General features: G+C 36.7%; 1 protein-coding gene across 2 annotated transcripts in view; it reads left to right on the top strand.

The window, feature by feature from the left end:
* Window positions 1–18,927, top strand: part of LOC136034628 (gamma-aminobutyric acid type B receptor subunit 2-like) — a 340,796-nt gene that overhangs the window by 213,872 nt on the left and 107,997 nt on the right. For both annotated transcript variants that reach the window (XM_065715928.1, XM_065715927.1), the window contains exon 13: window positions 4,682–4,906. In XM_065715928.1, coding sequence (XP_065572000.1) covers window positions 4,682–4,906 — 225 coding nt within the window. The remainder of the gene's footprint in view (window positions 1–4,681; window positions 4,907–18,927) is intronic.

Genomic DNA, 18,927 nt, shown 5'->3' with positions numbered 1-18,927 from the left:
AAATTGCGTAACAGTAACTGATTAGGGACCTGTTGTAATTAAAAGTAAAAGTTATCAAATAAAATTTTCACAAATATTCCTCGTTTTCTTGTTCCGAGAATTTAGATGGGGCAAGGTCAAACTCCCAGCATGCCCTCCTCGTTCCGCGGCAGGAGCATAAGCTGCAGCATCCTTTCATTTTTGAGCAGCTACAGTCTTTCCTGCATCTTCCACTTTTGCATCTGCAGTAAGATTCCAGGCTCGATGCTTCTTTACAGTTTGAGACGACCGCATCTACTCCCCCTTCAGCCATCTTTCATCTAAGGAGAAGTGGATCTGGAATGCTCGGCCGAGCCTGTACTGACGACAAGATTATCCATGTAGCGAATATGGCTCTTTGTATGCATGGCTCGAATGTGTCGTCAGAAGGTGGAAGTCTTTTCACATCTTGTTTCTGGCACCGAACGTAAGCCCTTACACTGTCCAGTGAATTGAATCCGGCCTGTTTACCGTATTGTTTACAATGACCAGGAATTTTGATAGGTCGTAAAATTCTCTAAACGCATCTACTGAAAGCTTCCCTTCTGCATCCTTGATCTGCTCCGTCAAAGACACCATTTTTGAGGCAAAAGTTGGAGACACCGCGGTGTTTAAGAAAGAAGCTTTCCCGACGCCGAAGAAAAAGTTCGTTGTGTCACAACCTGGCCGACAGTGCACGAACGGTAACATAATCTGGTCTTCTTTGGAAAAGTGACTCCATCCGCTGGCTCGTGTACTGGGGTAATGTAAGTCGGGAACTTCAAGAAAAGGTCGCTCAGTCCTTCAGCTTGAAGCTCTTCAAAAAAATGAACACAGGCTACTGCCACGTCTGTGTCGTTGGCATGCATAACGATGCTACGATACTACAAGCGTAACGGCTAGCGTACTTGACGTGTGTCATAAGGCGTTGGTCAGCTTCTTCATGGCTGGAGTACAAGCATTCCTCATAGTAACAGTGTTCTGGTAAAGTTGGACAGCAGCCACGCTTGACCAGAGACACTTTGAATCACTCCTTGAACCCACCTGAGAGAAAAAGGTTGAGTGCGTTCGGAAGCTGATCACTCATCTGCTCCCAGGTTTCATATAAAATTTCGAGGAACCGACTTCTAGACGCTGAGCTTGCAAGTACGGCGATTTCCCCTTTCCCTCGTTGGAATCTGCATACTGATTTCAAGGAGATCAATTCTCCGGTGTCCGTGAGTTTCCCAAACAGCCCGTTGTACCGATGTGCGACAATGTTGACTTCAGGAATACCCACTGGAAGATAATTCAGCAATGATAGACATTGCTGAATTATGCAACAAGCTTGCTTTGCGACTAGCTTGAAAACTATTAATAAATAAATAAAAGCAATCTTTCCGCGAAGGATTTGACTGTTTCAAACCTGGCAGGCCGATATGACCTTATCTTGGACATTAGGTCAATAATGTGTACTGTAGCTGATGTTGTTTCTTTGGATTTTAAAGTTGCTGGCCAAGCTGCAAGTCTTCCTTTTTTTTCTTAGCTCAGTTCAACAGCACAGCTTTGTTCCCCGCCCTCATTTTTCAGCTAGAGGATGTCTTGGTTGTTTGTTGCGGAAGATGTTCAAAAATGGATGGAGGGAAAAGAAGAATGTCTTTTGCCTGGATCTTTGCAACGACTTTCTCCTTTTCTTCGCCGTAGCTCAACTGAACACTAATGATTTTCTTCAAAGCTGTTACTTCAGAGCTCAGGAGATCGGTTTTAGGGACACCATTCACTTTCTGAGTTTTTCTCTCTGAAGGGAAAGTTCGGAGTACAACCTTTTTCACATCTTCTTTCCTGTTGCACAGAAAGTTCTCAACCACCTCTTTTCCTTTTGTGGCTACGCAAGTAATATCAGAAACAATCTTCTCATCATCCACAACTTCTGACGTCACAATATTCACTAGGTCGAAGTCCATTCTTCTGAACGGATTGCCACATGTAGTGAAAACGTCTCGAACTCTATCTCGTGAAAGTTGTAATCGCGTCGTCGTCGACTGATTGTCTTTGTGATATTTCAATGTCTCTGTGGATACGTTGACTACTTGCAGGGAACCATTGCTGATGGCAGCGAAAATCAGTAAGGTAAGAATCCAAGCTTCAGTCTGTCTCTCATCCATTTGTTCTCCTATTATTCCGGTCGTCGTCTTTGCATCCTTGTTCACTGTACATTCCAGTATCTGATCGGAACAGGTGGCCGTAAACCTGGTGTGCGTTCTCTTTACTGCGAAGTATCCTTTCATGAGCCTTCTGTGTACATCAGGAGAGGTTTGTGGTAAACTTCGCATGTCATATAGGTACTGTATGAGACATCTTGTATACTGAGGATGGTCAGCCACCACCAAGTATGGCAACATCCGAGAAGTTGCTGTCAAATTAGACTCCCAGTCACAGTCTCGTTCAGCATGATTGAATTGCATCGCTATTTCAAGTATTTCCAAGAACTACCGCCAGAAAGCAAACGTGGGTGACGCATTTCGAAGGGTTTTGAAGGCATTCATTATGGGATCCAAAGTGATTAAGGTATCGTTTGCCTTCTGAAGTGCAATTCGCGCGTTAGCACCGTTTGCCAATGAAATCCTGAATAGCTCAATGGCATTACCCAGCTGGTCCAGACGGGATAAGTCTTCTTGTGCTTCGGAGTAATACTCTTCCAATGACTCCCAGTAGAGGGCTAGCAAGACCTCGTACAGCATGCAGTAGGCATTGATATGTTGGTAGTAGCCGTTCCCTTGAAATACCTTTTCGCATGTACCAGGTAGCAGCAGCTTTGCCTGCACTATAATCTCTTTGATTCCGGAGCTGTCCATTATCTTACCAGCTGCCTTTAGTCAGTTGAGCAGGAGGTGGAAGCCTCCCATCCGTAGGATTACGTTTTCGAAGTTATCCGGGTATTTACTTTTCAGTCCCTGTGCTAGCTGATAAATGAAGAGATCTTGCGTGACCACCGTATCGTCACATCCGACAGCTTTACTTATCGCCGTGAACGTTCGCAGAGATTTTTCGACTGTTGCATTGTTGTTTGGTGCTTCATGAAGGAAAAGCAAGATATTAGATTAAATATTGGCAAATCAATTTCAAATCACAGATGTTCCATTTGACAAGCATTTTCACTAGAACTGGAAGATCCAATACTAAATCTGATTGATCAATGTAACATGTTTTTTTTATCAGTCCTTGTAAATCTAAATTAGTCAGTATCACCTAGTTTCTTGTGATATTTAATCTTGTAAATTACTTTCATTAAGTCTCTTACTTCTGCAAAAAAAAATTTACGCTCATTTTTCCAGCCAACTTTACAACACCAAAAGTGCTTTTAAAAACTTTATTTCTTTAAAAATTGTTTTTTTGATCTTCCAAATTTGTGTCATATTCTTCATTATCATCCATCAGCAAATCAGTATTTGCCTCAGAATCACATGTTGAATCAACCTGAAGTAACTTTTTTTTTTATCTTGGCCTACTTGACTCACTTTTCTTTTTGATCTTCTGCTTATCAATTTCTTCTGCTTAGCTTATCAATCAACATCCCGCTAGGTAGCAGGCTACTAAACAAAATTCACATTATCGGGTACACTCGCTAAAAAAGTTGTAGACCCCCCAGATATAATAATTTAAACTTTTTTTTCTTAGCTCAATGTGTTCGGAATTAAACGGGCTTTCTTTTTTAATATAAAAAAATACTTTATCTTGAAAAAATTTTGATTTTTTAGCTTTTCTGTTAGAAATTTGTTGACAAAAATCTGACTTTTTTTAAAACTGCAGTAAAACATGTACTATATTTTATTTTTTTTTACAAACAAAAATCATATTCGTGTAGCCCCAAGTCTTTCCTTTCTATTGATGTAAGAGTACGCTGGATTTGACCAATGTTATCTGTAGAAAAAAATTAGAATCATTGAACCCCATTATAGGCCAAATTTGGTGTTTTTGGCCTATATCTCAGAAACGCCCCAACGGCGAACATGCGCCTTACGATATTCGTTTTCAGCATGGTCGACTACCATGGGATCCACCATGAACATTTTTTACCTTCCGGCATGGGTACTAATCGAAATAAGCGAGATACAGAATCTGGCGCTCTGACTATAAGTAGAGTTTTGTGGAAATTCTCAGAAAATACTTCGGAAAGGGTCAGTCTTGTATATTGCACTCTTGATCCCGTACAAAATAAAATGCCATTCATATATTGCTCTTTTTGCTTGTTTGTAAGAATGATTGCTCTATCTTCAAAAATATATTATTTGTGGTTATTTCCCTGAGAAAAAGATGATTTATTATTTTTGTCACGTCTTTATTGCTGAATTAAATAAAAAAAAACAAGTTTTGTTAACTGAAAGTAAGGAGCGACATTAAAACTTAAAACGAACAGAAATTACTCTGTATATAAAAGGGGCTTTTCCCTCCTCAACGCCCCGCTCTTTATTACTATGACAAAATTCAAGTGAAAGTGTGAAACAGAAAGTTAAGTGAATGAAAAGAATAATCAAAATGATAATAAAAAATGAATCATTGAGATGATTTTAGATAATAATAATTTTTCAAATACTCAGAAGTTTCATTGCTCTTCAATAGCTTGAAAATCCCCGTCCCAATCAGTCATAAAAGAACTTACTGATTCATGTATCTACGCGTGTATCACATCTTTTTCTTTTTTTAGGTTTATGGATGTTTTCTTGCTTGGGAAACAAGAAATGTCAATATTCCTGCATTGAACGATTCCAAATATATTGGTATGAGCGTATATAATGTGGTAATTATGTGCCTTCTAGGAGCTGGTATATCCTATGTTCTGTCTGATCAACAAGATGTTTCATTTATCATTATTTCTGTATTCATTATCTTTTGTACCACCGGGACACTCTGTTTGGTTTTTGTACCAAAGGTAAGTCTGTTATCTCATCTTTTATTGTATTTTTGTTTCATTCATTTAAATAATTTTATTATTTCATATGACCTTCGATACAATAAAAAAGAAATGACGTCTTTTTCGGAAGGATCCTTATGAGATTCTTTAAATCGACTGCGGTTTCATATATAGGTTAATTTCTATGTCTATCAAGACGCATGATTTTAATTTCAACAAAACTACAATTGAAACTTAAGTATCCTATTCTCACTCTGTTTCAGATATTATTTTTTTAAAAGTTGGCCGAATTGTGCCCTTCATCTTTTCCCCTTCCCCTTAGCGTAGTTTTACTTGTGCAGAAGGGATTATTTTTAGATAAAATGTCCATGCATGAGAAAGCATTGCTGAAAACACTAACATAATTAAGTTGCAGGTTTATTTAGCTTTTCCGTTATTGCTTTTATCCATTGTCAAATGATTTTGACATGCATTGCTTTTATGCATTAAAACCATTAATATCGTTTAAACACTGAAATGACTGTTGAAAAAAATGACAGTGAAACAGTACAGCTTTAAAAACTGGTCCAAAAGCCACTAGACATCAGTTTAGGTGAAAGAAACAAAATACAAAAAAAAAACTGGAAAAGAAAAAACAAACAATCAATAAAACAAGTGGTAAATCATTAGTGGTTGCTACATTATTCTTAAACTAAAAATTCGATTAAATATTATTAAATGTTTATGTCAATTATAAATTGTGTGTGATGTCTTTGACCTGACTAGGGATAGTCTGTACCATGGAGGGAGGCAATGAAGATAGAAAAGGAGAAAAACTTAAACCATCCTTTTAATGCTTATTATAATTGACTGACATCGTTCCCTGACATCAAAAACATCCTGGTTAATGATAAGTAGCCCATATTCAATTTCTAAATCGTCGGCTCAATAGAATTTTTAATTTAAAATATATTTTGACTTCATGACATTTGACGCCGAGAATCTTCGTTAAAGTTTAGGTTTTGAATGTGTATTTATATCGATATCCTTCATAATCCTACTGAAATGTGATAAAAATCAAGCAGTTTGTGGTAACGACTTTAGGTAAGGAGCGACGCGGCACAGTAGTAACCGAAACTCTTGAAAGTGGAATTTTGTTGTCAGTAGATCAAACGAACTGTCTTATTATGCTGATTCCAAATATAATATTCAAGGTATAGATTTACCCATCAAAGGCTACGAGCCTGAGGAAATTTACCTGATTTTCGAAAAAAGGGGTAAACACCCGCTAAAGATAAGGAATCAAAACATCAGGTAGTCTTAATGAAAAGCATACCATCAGATTCAGTGTATTCGGAGAACCGTACTATAAAGGTTTCCAGCTCCCATCTTCAAAATGAGGAATTTCGTTGCTTTGCCAAAGGAAAGATCATGTATGCCTTTTTTTGCTTTTTTCCCCATGGGTGATCGTATCAAAATTGTGGTCCTATAATATTGGAAAAGGAATCATTTGAACGAAAATTAAAATTTCTAGTGCCTTTTTTAAATCAAACAGTTCGTGGCAACGAACTGTAAGTAAGGAGTGACCCGGCTCAGTAGTCACCGAAACTCAAAAAAAATAAAATTTTGATACCAATAGATACATCGAAAGAATTGAATTTTTATGCTAATTTTAAATATAGAATTTTCATTAAGTTTAGTCTTATCCATTAAAGGCTACGAGCAGAAGAAAATTTGCCCAATTTTTGAAAAAAGAGAGAAACACCACTTAAAGGCATTGGAATCTTAATGAAAATCACACCATCAGATTCAGCGTATTAGAAAACCCTACCTAGGCGTTTTCAGGCTCCTATCTGCAAAAATGTGGAATTTGTATTTTTTGCAAGGAGAAATGATCACAGATGCGTGTTTATTTGTTTGTTTGTTGTTTTTTTTTTCGGGTGTAATCGTATTGACCTATTGCTCCTAGAATATCTTGAAAAGACTGATTTATGTCGAAAGTTCTAGTGCCCCTTTAAGTGACAAAAGAGACTGAATGGCAACCTGGCACCCTCCCACCCCTTTTTTCCAAAGCCATACGATGAAAAATTTTGAGATAGCCATTTTCATCATAGTTGAAACTCCTAATAACTATGCCTTTGGAGATAATATGACACCCCCTCTCCCCCCTTAAAGCTTAAACACTTAAAAATTGCCCATTTTTACGCATGTTATTTGTTATTCTGAAGTATGTATACATTTTCGGGTGAAGGGCGAAATTTTGGCTGGGGTTTTTACACGGGCCAATTTTCTATGGGGAGGGAAGTTTCCAGGGCGTGAACCTGTCAGGGGAAATTATACACTGGGGGAATTTAAAAGAAATCTTATACACAATTCTTTTTAAATGTCTTGTTTTCTCTTTTCCGTCTCAATTTTACGTGTGGTGTTGTAAAGAGTAGTTTTAAGGGGTAGATTTTCGCCAGGAATGAATTGTCTAGAGAGTTTTTCCGTAGGGAAGGGAATTTTTCCGTGGAGGTTGGCCAGATTTTCTGGTACTACTTAAAAACAATGATAAATTGAATTTAAAAAAAACTGAAAGTAAGGTCTAAAGTCGATTTTTTTTGTATTTATTTTTTCCAATAAAAGTGTCATGAGTAAAGATGATTTTGACCGGATAGCCCCAAAAGCTCATAACGATTGCTTTTTCTGATTGTTGACAATAACTTTATGGAACCTTAATGACTAAACCTTGAAAATGAAATGAAAACCTATGCGCCACCGCGGGTGTGCAAACTCTTTATTTGTTCCACTCTCTACAGAGCTCCGTTCTTTACTCTCATCGTGTTTGAGGACCTATTACCTTTTGTTTGGCTCCAGCTGAGTTACCAAACAGTATGATGTATGATCACCTGTCATTCTTTTCCGTAAAATGTGACTTTGACAGCTCAACGTTTTTTCTGTTATAATCTGCTAGTAGGGTTGACCCACATATACAATGCTTTAGAAGGATCCGTGCTTCTTTACGGAGCCGAAACCTGGCCTGCCACTCACTCTGTGCTTAGCACCATAAATATAACCCAAACAAAACACCTTCGCCGCATTGAAGGACTACGCTGGCACGATTTTTTCTTAGCAACGAGAACCTCCTGGCGTTAACTGCTCAAACGCCCTTCTCAGTCCAGCTCGCCCAACGAACACTACGCTGGTACAGACATCTCCCTCGCATGCCCCCCGACACTCCCGCACGAACGATTTTTCACTTTGATCCCGTGCTGCACGGTGGGAAACACCCACGAGGTCGCCCCCAACCAAATGGAAGGACACAACAGGTGCATTCTTAGCCATGGCGAATATTCAGGAGGACGTCCACATCCTTGCAAGAGACTGGTCTAAATGGAGGCACCATGTAGCGTCACTCTCGACGCCGGAAGCATTTCGGCAGGAGTATTAAGTCAAGTAAGTCAAGAGGATTATCTTCCGTCTAATTGTATTTTCTGCCTTTGATGTTACTCTGTCCGTCAAAATAGTTCAAAGAAGCGCAAAATTGAACATAACCCTGCTTACTACCATCTGGTCTTTTCCTGAGCTTCTTCAACTTGTTTTGTACCCATGCAGCTGCAAAATTATTCTCGTGAGTAGCGATAATTAGTTATTGAATTTGCATGGTGGAAAATGAAAGGATAGGACCTTCACTAAAGCTTTTTCGTCAGCAGTATCAAATGCCTGTTCATAAGCGCGAAGCGATTAAGCTGGGTTAGAACCGGAGAGCCAGATATCCCTGTGACCTCGAATTGAATGGAGGATTTGTGCAATAAAAGACCCCTCTTGGTCACAACATCGTTTTCGGCATTTGGCGATGCTCATCTATCAACAAGAGCCCAAATCCTGCACAGACAATCTCAAGCATATTACCTCCTACTCACTATATATTCTTGCCTACAAATATTACGCTACTTCGGGGATGCAACCCAAAATAGATAACTTATCCAGTGCGAGAGTTTTAGTCCAAATAAGAACTCCAGAATAGAACTAACCCAGAAGAATTGTCCATTAATCAGAATCTACTGCAAACAGTGCGTCTTTGAATAGGTTGTAATTCCCTGGAGGGGTGCCACTTTTAAGGTCACCCTGCAGCCCTGTTAGGAGTCTCAGTTTTTGTTGGGAAAACTTATGAAAAGTCTCCTCTGATACCATTATAAGGCCACGCAATAAGGATTTCTCTGTTGATGATGCGAACAGAGAAAGGAACTTCTGACAGAGCGGAGACCCTAAACCGTCTCAACCCTCTCTTAATTCCTAATTGAGGTTTGTTTTCCCATTTTAAGTAAGACTATTCTGGAGCGACTATTTCCACTCAATTTCTTAATATATCAACATCATTTCTTACTATTATAATGCCTGCCTGCTTCTTCCAGATCCTCAGCCATTAGTATCCAGAGCCTCTATTCCACGCTCCTTTAATTCATATTTCTTTTTTTTTACTTCACCAACCTCCCTTTTATTCTCGTAAGAACTATCATTCAGGAAAATTTTACATGAAGTTTTATGTTCAAAAAAGCAAAAACGCTCTTAAGCTAATCCTAATCCCTTTTCTAACTTTCTTTCCTACATCGGCTGTGTAACAAACTATTTTTCTAAATTCCGAACATTCTCTGCACCATAAAATTCTAAATTGTCCAATTTCATACCCAGATTTTCTTAAAAGCCCTGCTCAAGGTCTCATTCCGAATTTTATTAGTAGTAGTTTATTACCATTGCTATTTTTCTATCCTACACCGAATTGGTCAAAGCTTGGCTACTATCAGGCATAGATCAAATGAATCAAAATTCGTCCAGTTTCCTTCTGTTTCCTCAAGTTTGTTCTACAGGGACAAATACCGCCAGGACGGACATTTTGCACTAATTCGCCAAACTGTGTTACTAGTTCTATTCTCAACACCTTCTCAACTTCTACCGCATAATTTCTTATGCACAAGTTTGCTAATCTCAGTGGCTGATTCCTCCAGCCATAAGCAATTTAAACGAACACTAAGCATATAAACAATAGATGATAAATACATTATCTTATTCACCTGCAGGTCTTTATATCCAGGAACATTTTTTATTGCTCGGCTACTTTTTTTTGTGTCATGGGTCTTCTGTTGGCTCTTTTGCTTGGAATACCTCAAATTTTTTAGGCATGCAGTCTTCCAAATCCTCAACGAATTGAAAGCAACATAGTATTAATTTTATTTCTCTGAAATGAGAAGGGCCGAAAAAATGTTGACAGAGGGGTTTATTTTAGTCCACTCACCCAACTTCCTCAGCGTTTTTTTCTTATTGCCCAATAATTTTCACCCTCATGATATGTGTCACACTGCTTTTCAGTTTTTGTTTGCTTATCATTTTCATTCTTCTCTTTATGTCAATCACTAAGAATCCCAAGAGCTTTGCTCACAAAAAAATCTGGAAGTATCAATAATTTCTTTTATTAGTGCTTTGCTTCTTGACACTGTTTTTACGACTAATTGACTTTGGTTACGACGAACAACATCAAAAGGATTTTTTACCCTTGAACAAGAAAATTCAATTTGGTTCTCATCTTACACTGTCAGAAGGAAGAAAAATTTGATTTGTGGCTCATTTGTCCGTGGCAGGAAAAAAAAAATCAAAGCAAAATTGATAAGTAAAGAGGTAGAAAACAAATCAATTGCTTTTCCAAAGCTTCGCGCTCTTTTCATTACAACTAACAGTGTCAGACTGATAGCAAAATCATATTTAGTCTTGAAAGTGTAAGTAATCTTTGCCTTAACAATGAAGGTCTAGTAAAGAGCGCCCTTTGTATAGAATTGTAGGAAAAATGACTGTATACAACATTTTTCTTTCCATGCCTATGGAATGAGAACTTTTAGTTTGCCAGAACTGGAATTTTTTTTAAAACCAGGGACGTGTGCTGTTAGTCCTTGCTCTCCATGGGCCATTGACTCTTCAAAATTTCAAGAATTTACAATTTATCCTGTAAAATATCGTATATTCCATGTAACTCTTCTATTTTCTCTGTTTTTTTTTTTTACCAAAATTATGAATATCGTCCCTGAAATGATGGGCCACTGCCTCCGAAATAAATTTCTATTTTATTTCGACAAACAATATTTTTGCAAATGAGACTAAAGATCGAAGTCAAAGCTCAATCGAACAGAAATTATTATGTATTTGAGGGGTGGTGGCCCCTCTCTTTAAAATAGATCCTTATTAGTGCTTTACTGAAAAATAAATAAATGCGACAGATACAGCCAAGAAGCAGTTGCAAATGTTTTACATACCAATTGACTCTCAAAAGATTCGAAATACATTTTTTTACAGTCGTTAGTTAAGATAAAAAAAATAATCCTGAAACGACTAGAAGTAAATCATGCAATAATTCAAACTTTAAATGAACAGAAACGATCGTGATTAAATAACTGAATCCAGAAAGTAGGGCTATCACCCTCCTAAACTCTCTAAAGGCCTAAGCAAAATCTTTAAAACGAACTCTAGTGCAGTCTGTTTAGTTTGTTGTAATGTTATCTTGAATCGACGATAGAATAAATGGTTTCACAATCAACTTGTTACTCATTTGAAAAGAAGGTGTTTAGAATGAAGAAAATACTTCACTAATGTTAAATACAAAAGCGAGTTTTTTGTTTTTTTTTTAAAGTAAGGTGCAATATTGAAGTTTGGAACCGGTAGAAATTAGTCTATATATGAGGGAGGATTTGTCCTTTCCTGAAACCCTTGCTTGTTACACTTAAGGTGTTTTGATGCTTAAAAAAAATTTCTCAAACAAAGAATAAGGACAAAGAGTCGAAATTTAGCGTAAAGAGCAAGGGTTTAGGCAAGGGCATTCTCTCTCATTCATGGGATAATTTCTCTTCGTTTTAATGTTGCTCCTTACTTTCAATTGATTTTTTCTTTTTTACTTTAATGCCTGATCGATTTCAAATCATACCCACGCCTAACCAATATATGGTGTGGAGTACAAGCCCATAAACCTCGATTTCTCATAGTAAATTGTATATATTATTAATTATAAGATAATTGATAGCGCTTTACTTTTTTAGTTTTTATGTTTAAAAATTAAAACACTGGATTCTAAAAAAAAAAATAGGAAAAAATTGAATGTTCGGTCAAAACTTTCGACGAACACCAGTTTTGCTGAATAAGTCCTATATCTTTACTACAGAATTTCGGGTGGACGATATTATTGTTCATATGGATGGAAATTCTACGTGACGTTTGATTTTCTACGGGGCTAAAGTCACTGTGACCTCTGCAACATAATATTTCTCTTGATATTTGAATTGTATACAGGTGTTGAAACACATTGAAACATTGTTCATGCATAGGAAAAGAGAAAAATTACTGTTTAAAATCTATTAAAACAAAACTCTTTTTGGCATCTACCCCTCAAGGACGTTTCTGGCACAAGCTCAAGATGCTCTGCCTCCCTATTTTCGCTTCTGTGACGATAGGCAGGAAAGTGTAATATGTTATGCAACATAGAAAAAGTATCATTTTCATTGTCGAAATGAAACGGACAGTATCACCCACATCTCCTAACGCCACAAATAAAGTTGTAGACAAATGAAAATTCCCAGGAATCAAGAGGTATTAGAAATTAAATTTTTATCACCTCCATTATTTTGTATATCAGAGGTTAAAGACTCTATTTTAGGGTTCCCTGATAGGGTGAGTGTAATGGTGTGATTATAATGAAGACCGATTTAGTTTTGGGGGTTGTTTCCCCCCATTTTCAAACTTTCTCAGGCTCGTAGCTTTTGATGGGTAACATAAACTTAACGAATCTTATATATTTGGAATCGTCATAAAAAGCAAATTCTCCTAATTCTTTAGCGAATTCTCTGATTTTTTTTTTTTTTTTATTGATTTTTTTTTTAATATTATATATGCTAAATCTTGGAGATCCAAACCATGTCTAATTTTTTTCAAATTTTATTACGATACAATAAAAACTTTTGACAATTATTTTGTTTTCAGTAAAGTGGAAACGACATCTGTCATAAAGGGTCTGGGGGGCGTTGCATTACCTTTATTGGTGGCAATTTCCGTTAGTTCTAAGTGTGATTTTATTGCTCATTTTAATTTCTGTTCGTCTTAGGTTGCATCTTTTAATCCGTGGTATCATCGATCATATTGGTGTGATCTGACTATTCCTTACCTTAGACCTTAGATCCTCCTGTGCCTCCAGAGGCGCCCAGAGCATCAACGAGAAGCCGCCAGTCATCCCTCATGTGCGCCGCAGCAAGGACATCTTCCCACGCCGGTTGAAGGGAAGCATTTATGTTTCGCAGGTCCGTCTGATAGGTGCGCCGCAGTGTATTGCACGGCCTGCTTCTTCTTCTTCTTCCTTCTGGTTGGCTCTGGAACGTCGCTTTCGGGATCTGGGAATCGTCCATACGAAGTACATTCCCCAAGTATTTTCACCGACGTGTCCTAATGACATCTGTCACTATGGGTTGTCCGGTCATCCGTCTCACCTTCTCATTAGAGATTTTTTGTGAAAAGTGGATGTTTAGTATTCTCCGGAGACATGTATTCTTGAAAGCTAGAATTCGCCTTTCTTGCGTGTTATTCAGATCCCTGGTTTCGGAAGCATATAACAGGACGGGGATGACGTTGCTGTTGAATAGACGAAGCTTGAGTCGGAGGGAGAAATTCTGCGACCTCCATATCGGTCTCAGTCTGTTGAATGTGCCGGAGGCCTGCCCAATGCGGCATAATGTATCTTTTTCAGTTGATCCCGTATTTACAACTGTGCTCCCAAGATATTTAAATTCTAGAACCTGCTCATGTCCTGGTTATTGCATCTCAGGTGTAAAGGTGAATCGGTTACTGCCATACCTTTTGTTTTATAAGCGTTGATTCTTAGTCCCAGAAGTCGGCCTCTGTCACGTACATCTTCTAGAAATTCTTGTAGTCTTTGTTTACAGGACCCAATAAGCGTGATATCGTCGGCAAAGTCTAGATCATTAATTTGGTATTCTACGTCTTATTGTATGCTTCTGGTGCCAGTGTTACGGAGCAGATGGTCAATGGCTAGCGCAAACAGGAAAGGTGACAAGACACAGCCTTGTTTAACACCGGAAAGGACACGAAAGTATCTTGTCCTTCCTTCTGTTGTTTTAACACAGCATTCAGATTCTTCGTATAGAGCCATTATGAGGGCTATTATGGGATCTCAGGGATCCCATAAAAGGTTAGTAGTTTCCATAGAGTCTCCCGATGCGGCGAGTCAAAGGCCTTTTCAAAGTCTATAAATGCCATGTACAATTTGTTTTGCCATTCTCGGCTATCATGCATCTGACTCGGCTCGGATCGGCTTGGTATCTATTCATCGGCTCGGCATCTGACTATTCATTTTAATAAGATAAGATAAGATTTATTCATCACGAAACACACATACAATATTACATTTTACTATTTCCCCAAAGGCTCTTTGGCCTGTAAAAAAGGGGAAAATGAACGAGCCACTTACTCAGAGAAAAAAAAATAATCACTTACTCACAGAGAGAAGAGCAAAAAGGAGAAGAGAGAAAAGTATAAATAAAATGAAAAACTATAGAAAAAAAACTAAATAGACTAATAGATTGAACAGACTAAATTAATTATGTAGATCTGTAGATAAAATAGACTCCAATGAAATAATAAGGAAATATATATGCATACATACACGCATATACACATATAAAAAGAGATAAAATAATTTCTAAGAAGCCAATGAATTTTTAATAATTTTTTTGAACAAACCGAATGAGTGGCACCTTCGAGCTGATTCGGGCAACTTATTCCATACAATATAACTCGCAATTAAAGGATTAAAGTCTGACCTTACACAAGGAGTAAAAGGAACTTGAATATGATTTTCGGTATTGCGAAGATTATAATTATTTTGATCAGAGGTGAAAGATGGCTGAACACTTAGGGGACGGGGGAGGTCACCATGAAGCTGAGAAAAAGTAAAACATGCACACGAAAGAATATACAGTGACTCAAGATCAAGTAATGGGATAACTCGTGAACGGTTAGTTTCCTTAATGAGGTTTCTAGCTTTATTATAAACCATAGAAAGGGTTTTAACAGTGAAGGAAAGGTTGTCATCCATACTATTGGACAGTAGGAAACGTAAGATCGGATCAAGGAGTGAAAAAGGATTTCCAAAATTGATCTAGGGAAAATATATTTGAGTTTCCTTAAAATACCTAGACTCCTGCATATCTTCATTTTAATCAAATCAATGTGACGCTTGAAAGACAAGTTTTCATCAACAAGAATGCCCAAAAAACGAACATGTCGATCTTTAGATCTGTGAATTATCCCATTTGGCTGATGAATTTCTGATAACTTGGGATGAATCTGAGAAACATGCGAAAATATCAAAAAATTGGATTTTGAATAATTTAGGGTAAGAAAATTAGCATCAATCCATAAAATTACTCTCTCAAACAAGTATTCCAAGTTTAATCGAAGCTCGGATTCACAGTTCCCCCAAGTGCCGAGTGTGCTATCATCAGCAAAACAAACAAGGACATCAGAAGATGGTGAACTATAGCTGGCACTATGGGCAAGGGAAGGTTTAGGATGACAGAGTCTACAGCAATGTATCGGTTTCTGCTTTTTTACTGCGTAAAAAAGATCATTTATATAAATCAAAAATAGCACTGGCCCCAAAACTAATCCCTGAGGGACGCCAAAATTCACTTGTGATTGACAAAAACAGAAATTAACCTATCATTCAAATAAGATTGAAACCAAGAAAATACATTTTCCCTAATGCCAAAATGAGACATCTTCGATAGAAGAACTTCATGGGTTAAGGAATCGAATGCCTTGCGAATATCCAGGAATATAGCAGCCGGAATTAATCCTGAATCCTATGCAGAATGTATAAAATTCAAAAGGGTCATACAGGCATACTCAGTGGAGTGCTTCATTCGGAAACCAAATTGAAAATCATGAAGAAACTCTTTAGATTTTAGAAATTTAAGCAGACGGGAAAGCATAGCCTTTTCGAAGATTTTACTAAATACTGATAAAATTGAAATTGGTCGATAATTTGCTGGATCATTTCTTGGTCCACCTTTATACAGAACAATAATCCGAGCACGCTTGAGAGGTTCTGGAAAAACCCCATATTTAAATGAAAATCATTTAAAATCATTAAATTATGAAAATCAATGTTCGTTTCGGGTTTCATTTAGTCATTCTACTCATTTTTACTGACTGTTCAGATCAAAGTGAGACATTCGGATCTAAGCAATGAATTTAATTCTGAAAGGTTTTTGTTAGAGATCCACTGGTCAATTTTTCACCACATTCTAGTGTTGTTGTTTTTTATGCCATTTAGGATGTAATATTTTCTTTCTTCTTCCTATTTCTTAATTTACCATATACCCTTGTCTTGCCTTTAAATTTACCAATAAAAGGGGGGAAATTTCAATATCAAAATTATTTTCTGTGTCTTAGATGCTTAAAAAGAATTTTCCTTCTGCCAGCCGCTGATCTTTAATCCTTAATTCCAGTCAAATGTCCACGTAATTCCGCTTTGGAATATCTCGGACAAGCCCTCCCCCCTTAAAGTTGAGCATGTACCCATATTTCCTAACTGCTAAATAATTAGAGTAAAATAATTTTGCTAGTAGGCTACATATTTTGTCCTCTTAGGTCTAAATTAGTGTTTTCAAATTCGAAAGGGACTCTGAATTCGAAATGTACTGACGAATATGTTGCGATCATAAATATGGTGTAAATCCCCAAATTAAGAATCAAATACAGTTGGCAGTTGTGATTTAAGGCCGTGCTAAGGAGGGGGTGGGTTACATTTTCCTGTCGAAGTCTGTCACAAATTCTAGCATCACTTTTATCAGCTTTTCTGTTCTTTTCTTAGCTTAATGACTTTCTACATAACGTCTCCTGAACCACCGTAGCTGACTACAGAAACTGTGTATCTGATTTGCTACAGATGCGGTACAATTGCAATAAAAACGCCCCGCTCTTTACGCTAGTTTTATTTTATTAGTTTATATTTTTTTAAAGTAGAGTTGTGAGAAAGAGTCACACTTTAGTGTAAAGAGCGGAGCGTGAAGGAGGACACAGCTCCTTTCAGATACAGAATAATTTTTGTTCGTTTTAAGTTTCAATGTCGCTCCTTCCTTTCAGTTACAAACAAAAAAACAACTTGTTTCTCTTATTTAATCAAAAGAAAGACGGATGCGTGTTTATTTGTTGTTTAACATTAAAACTGAAGACAAACAGAAATTATTACATATATGAGAGGGTTGCCCCTTCGTCATAAATATTATTTTTGCTTCACATTAAAAAGTTTCTGCAATAATAGGGAAGCCATTCCCTCACTAGCATCTGTAGTAAGAGCTTAATCAAAAATATTATTCCCAATGAGGGAATATTAAAGTTTAAACCCCCATTACGTATTGATCAGGAGGACTTCTCACAATTCGATAGAAAATTCAGCCCAGAAAATGCACTTTAAAATTCACTTATATTTGAGGTTACAACCTCAAATATAGGCAAATACTGATCGACCGTTCCATTATATGGATCTGATTGAGATTCTTATATCTCAATGAGATGTATATACACATAGTTGCATTGAGATTCTTATACACACAACAACCCATGAAAAGCCAAAATAAGTATATCTTTCTGTCACAGTATAAATAGGGTGAAAGAACGATCTTTTAACCAATTAAATAATAAAAGAGACATTTTTTTTCAATTGAAATTAAGGAGTAACATTAAAACTGAAGACAAACAGAAATTATTACGTATATGAGAGGGTTGCCCCTTCGTCATAAATATAATTTTTGTTTCACATTAAAAAGTTTCTGCAATAATAGGGAAGCCATTCCCTCACTAGCCTCTGTAGTAAGAGCTTAATCAAACATATTATTCCCAATAAGGGAATATTAAAGGTTAAACCCCCATTACGTATTGATCAGGAGGACTTCTCACAATTCGTTAGAAAATTCAGCCCAGAAAAATCACTTTTTGCAATTTCGTACTCCTTATCCCCGCAGAAAAGACCCATAGATTTTCCACCCTACCCCAATAGCTGCTGTGCTATAATGCGCACAATGTTGTTCATTACAGCATTGCTTATTGTACATAATTTCTGAGCTATATCATAGCTTTTAATTTTTTATATACTTTTTGAATATTTGGGCCAAATTTGACGCCATATGGCAACATTACATCTAAACCACAGCGACGTTTATACCACTTTTCGATAGTTCAAAGTCAATTCGTTATCACAAAATGTACTCTTGATAGAATTTTGGGTTTGAATGAATTTATTTAGTGATTCGACTTACAAAAAGTATTTCACTTTCTATTCTAAAGCTAAGCACTATGGACAAAAAAAAAAAAAAAAAAAAAAAAAAAAAAAAAAAAAAAAAAGAAAAAGAAAAAGAAAAAGAAAAACATGAAAGCAACATAATTCATTTACCACACATAGATATAAAATACACGAAACATATTATTGAGTTCAAAATTCCATGGTTCTAAAAGTCTAGGCGACCAATTTTATTAATAAAATTCATGAATAAACGACGTACATCCTTCATATGCCACACCAAGCTTAGATCAAATGGGAAGTTTACTTTATAAAAAGTTAAATTTACTTGTAATGAAAATCTAGCTCGTATGTACAAGGGACAATCAAAAATGACATGATCCATAGTTTCATCTTCACCACAGACACATAAAGGGGAATCAATTTTCTTGATTTTATATAAAAATGAATTTAATCTAGAATGACATGTAATAACTTGTGTAAGCTTAAAAGATGGGGTTGTCTTTGCCGCTGCTTTAAAATCATTGACTGTTTTAAAAAAGTGTTTTGTCCACGGTTTGGCTGCGATTTGGAAGGCTGAAAACCATCGAGATAAAATTATATCATGTAATTTTTTCCTACCAAAGTTAGTAAATTGGTCACTTATATTTTCACAACTCGTAAATAATAATAATGCTTCTTCATCTATAAAAACACTATGCATGTTTGACCTAAAACAAATGCCAGAATGCCA

This window comes from Artemia franciscana, chromosome 13 (genome assembly GCF_032884065.1).
Source record: "Artemia franciscana chromosome 13, ASM3288406v1, whole genome shotgun sequence".
In the NCBI taxonomy this organism is placed as follows: Eukaryota; Metazoa; Arthropoda; class Branchiopoda; order Anostraca; family Artemiidae; genus Artemia; species Artemia franciscana.
The sequence above is the reverse complement of the archived record's forward strand: the minus strand, read 5'-3'. Positions and strand labels throughout refer to the sequence as shown.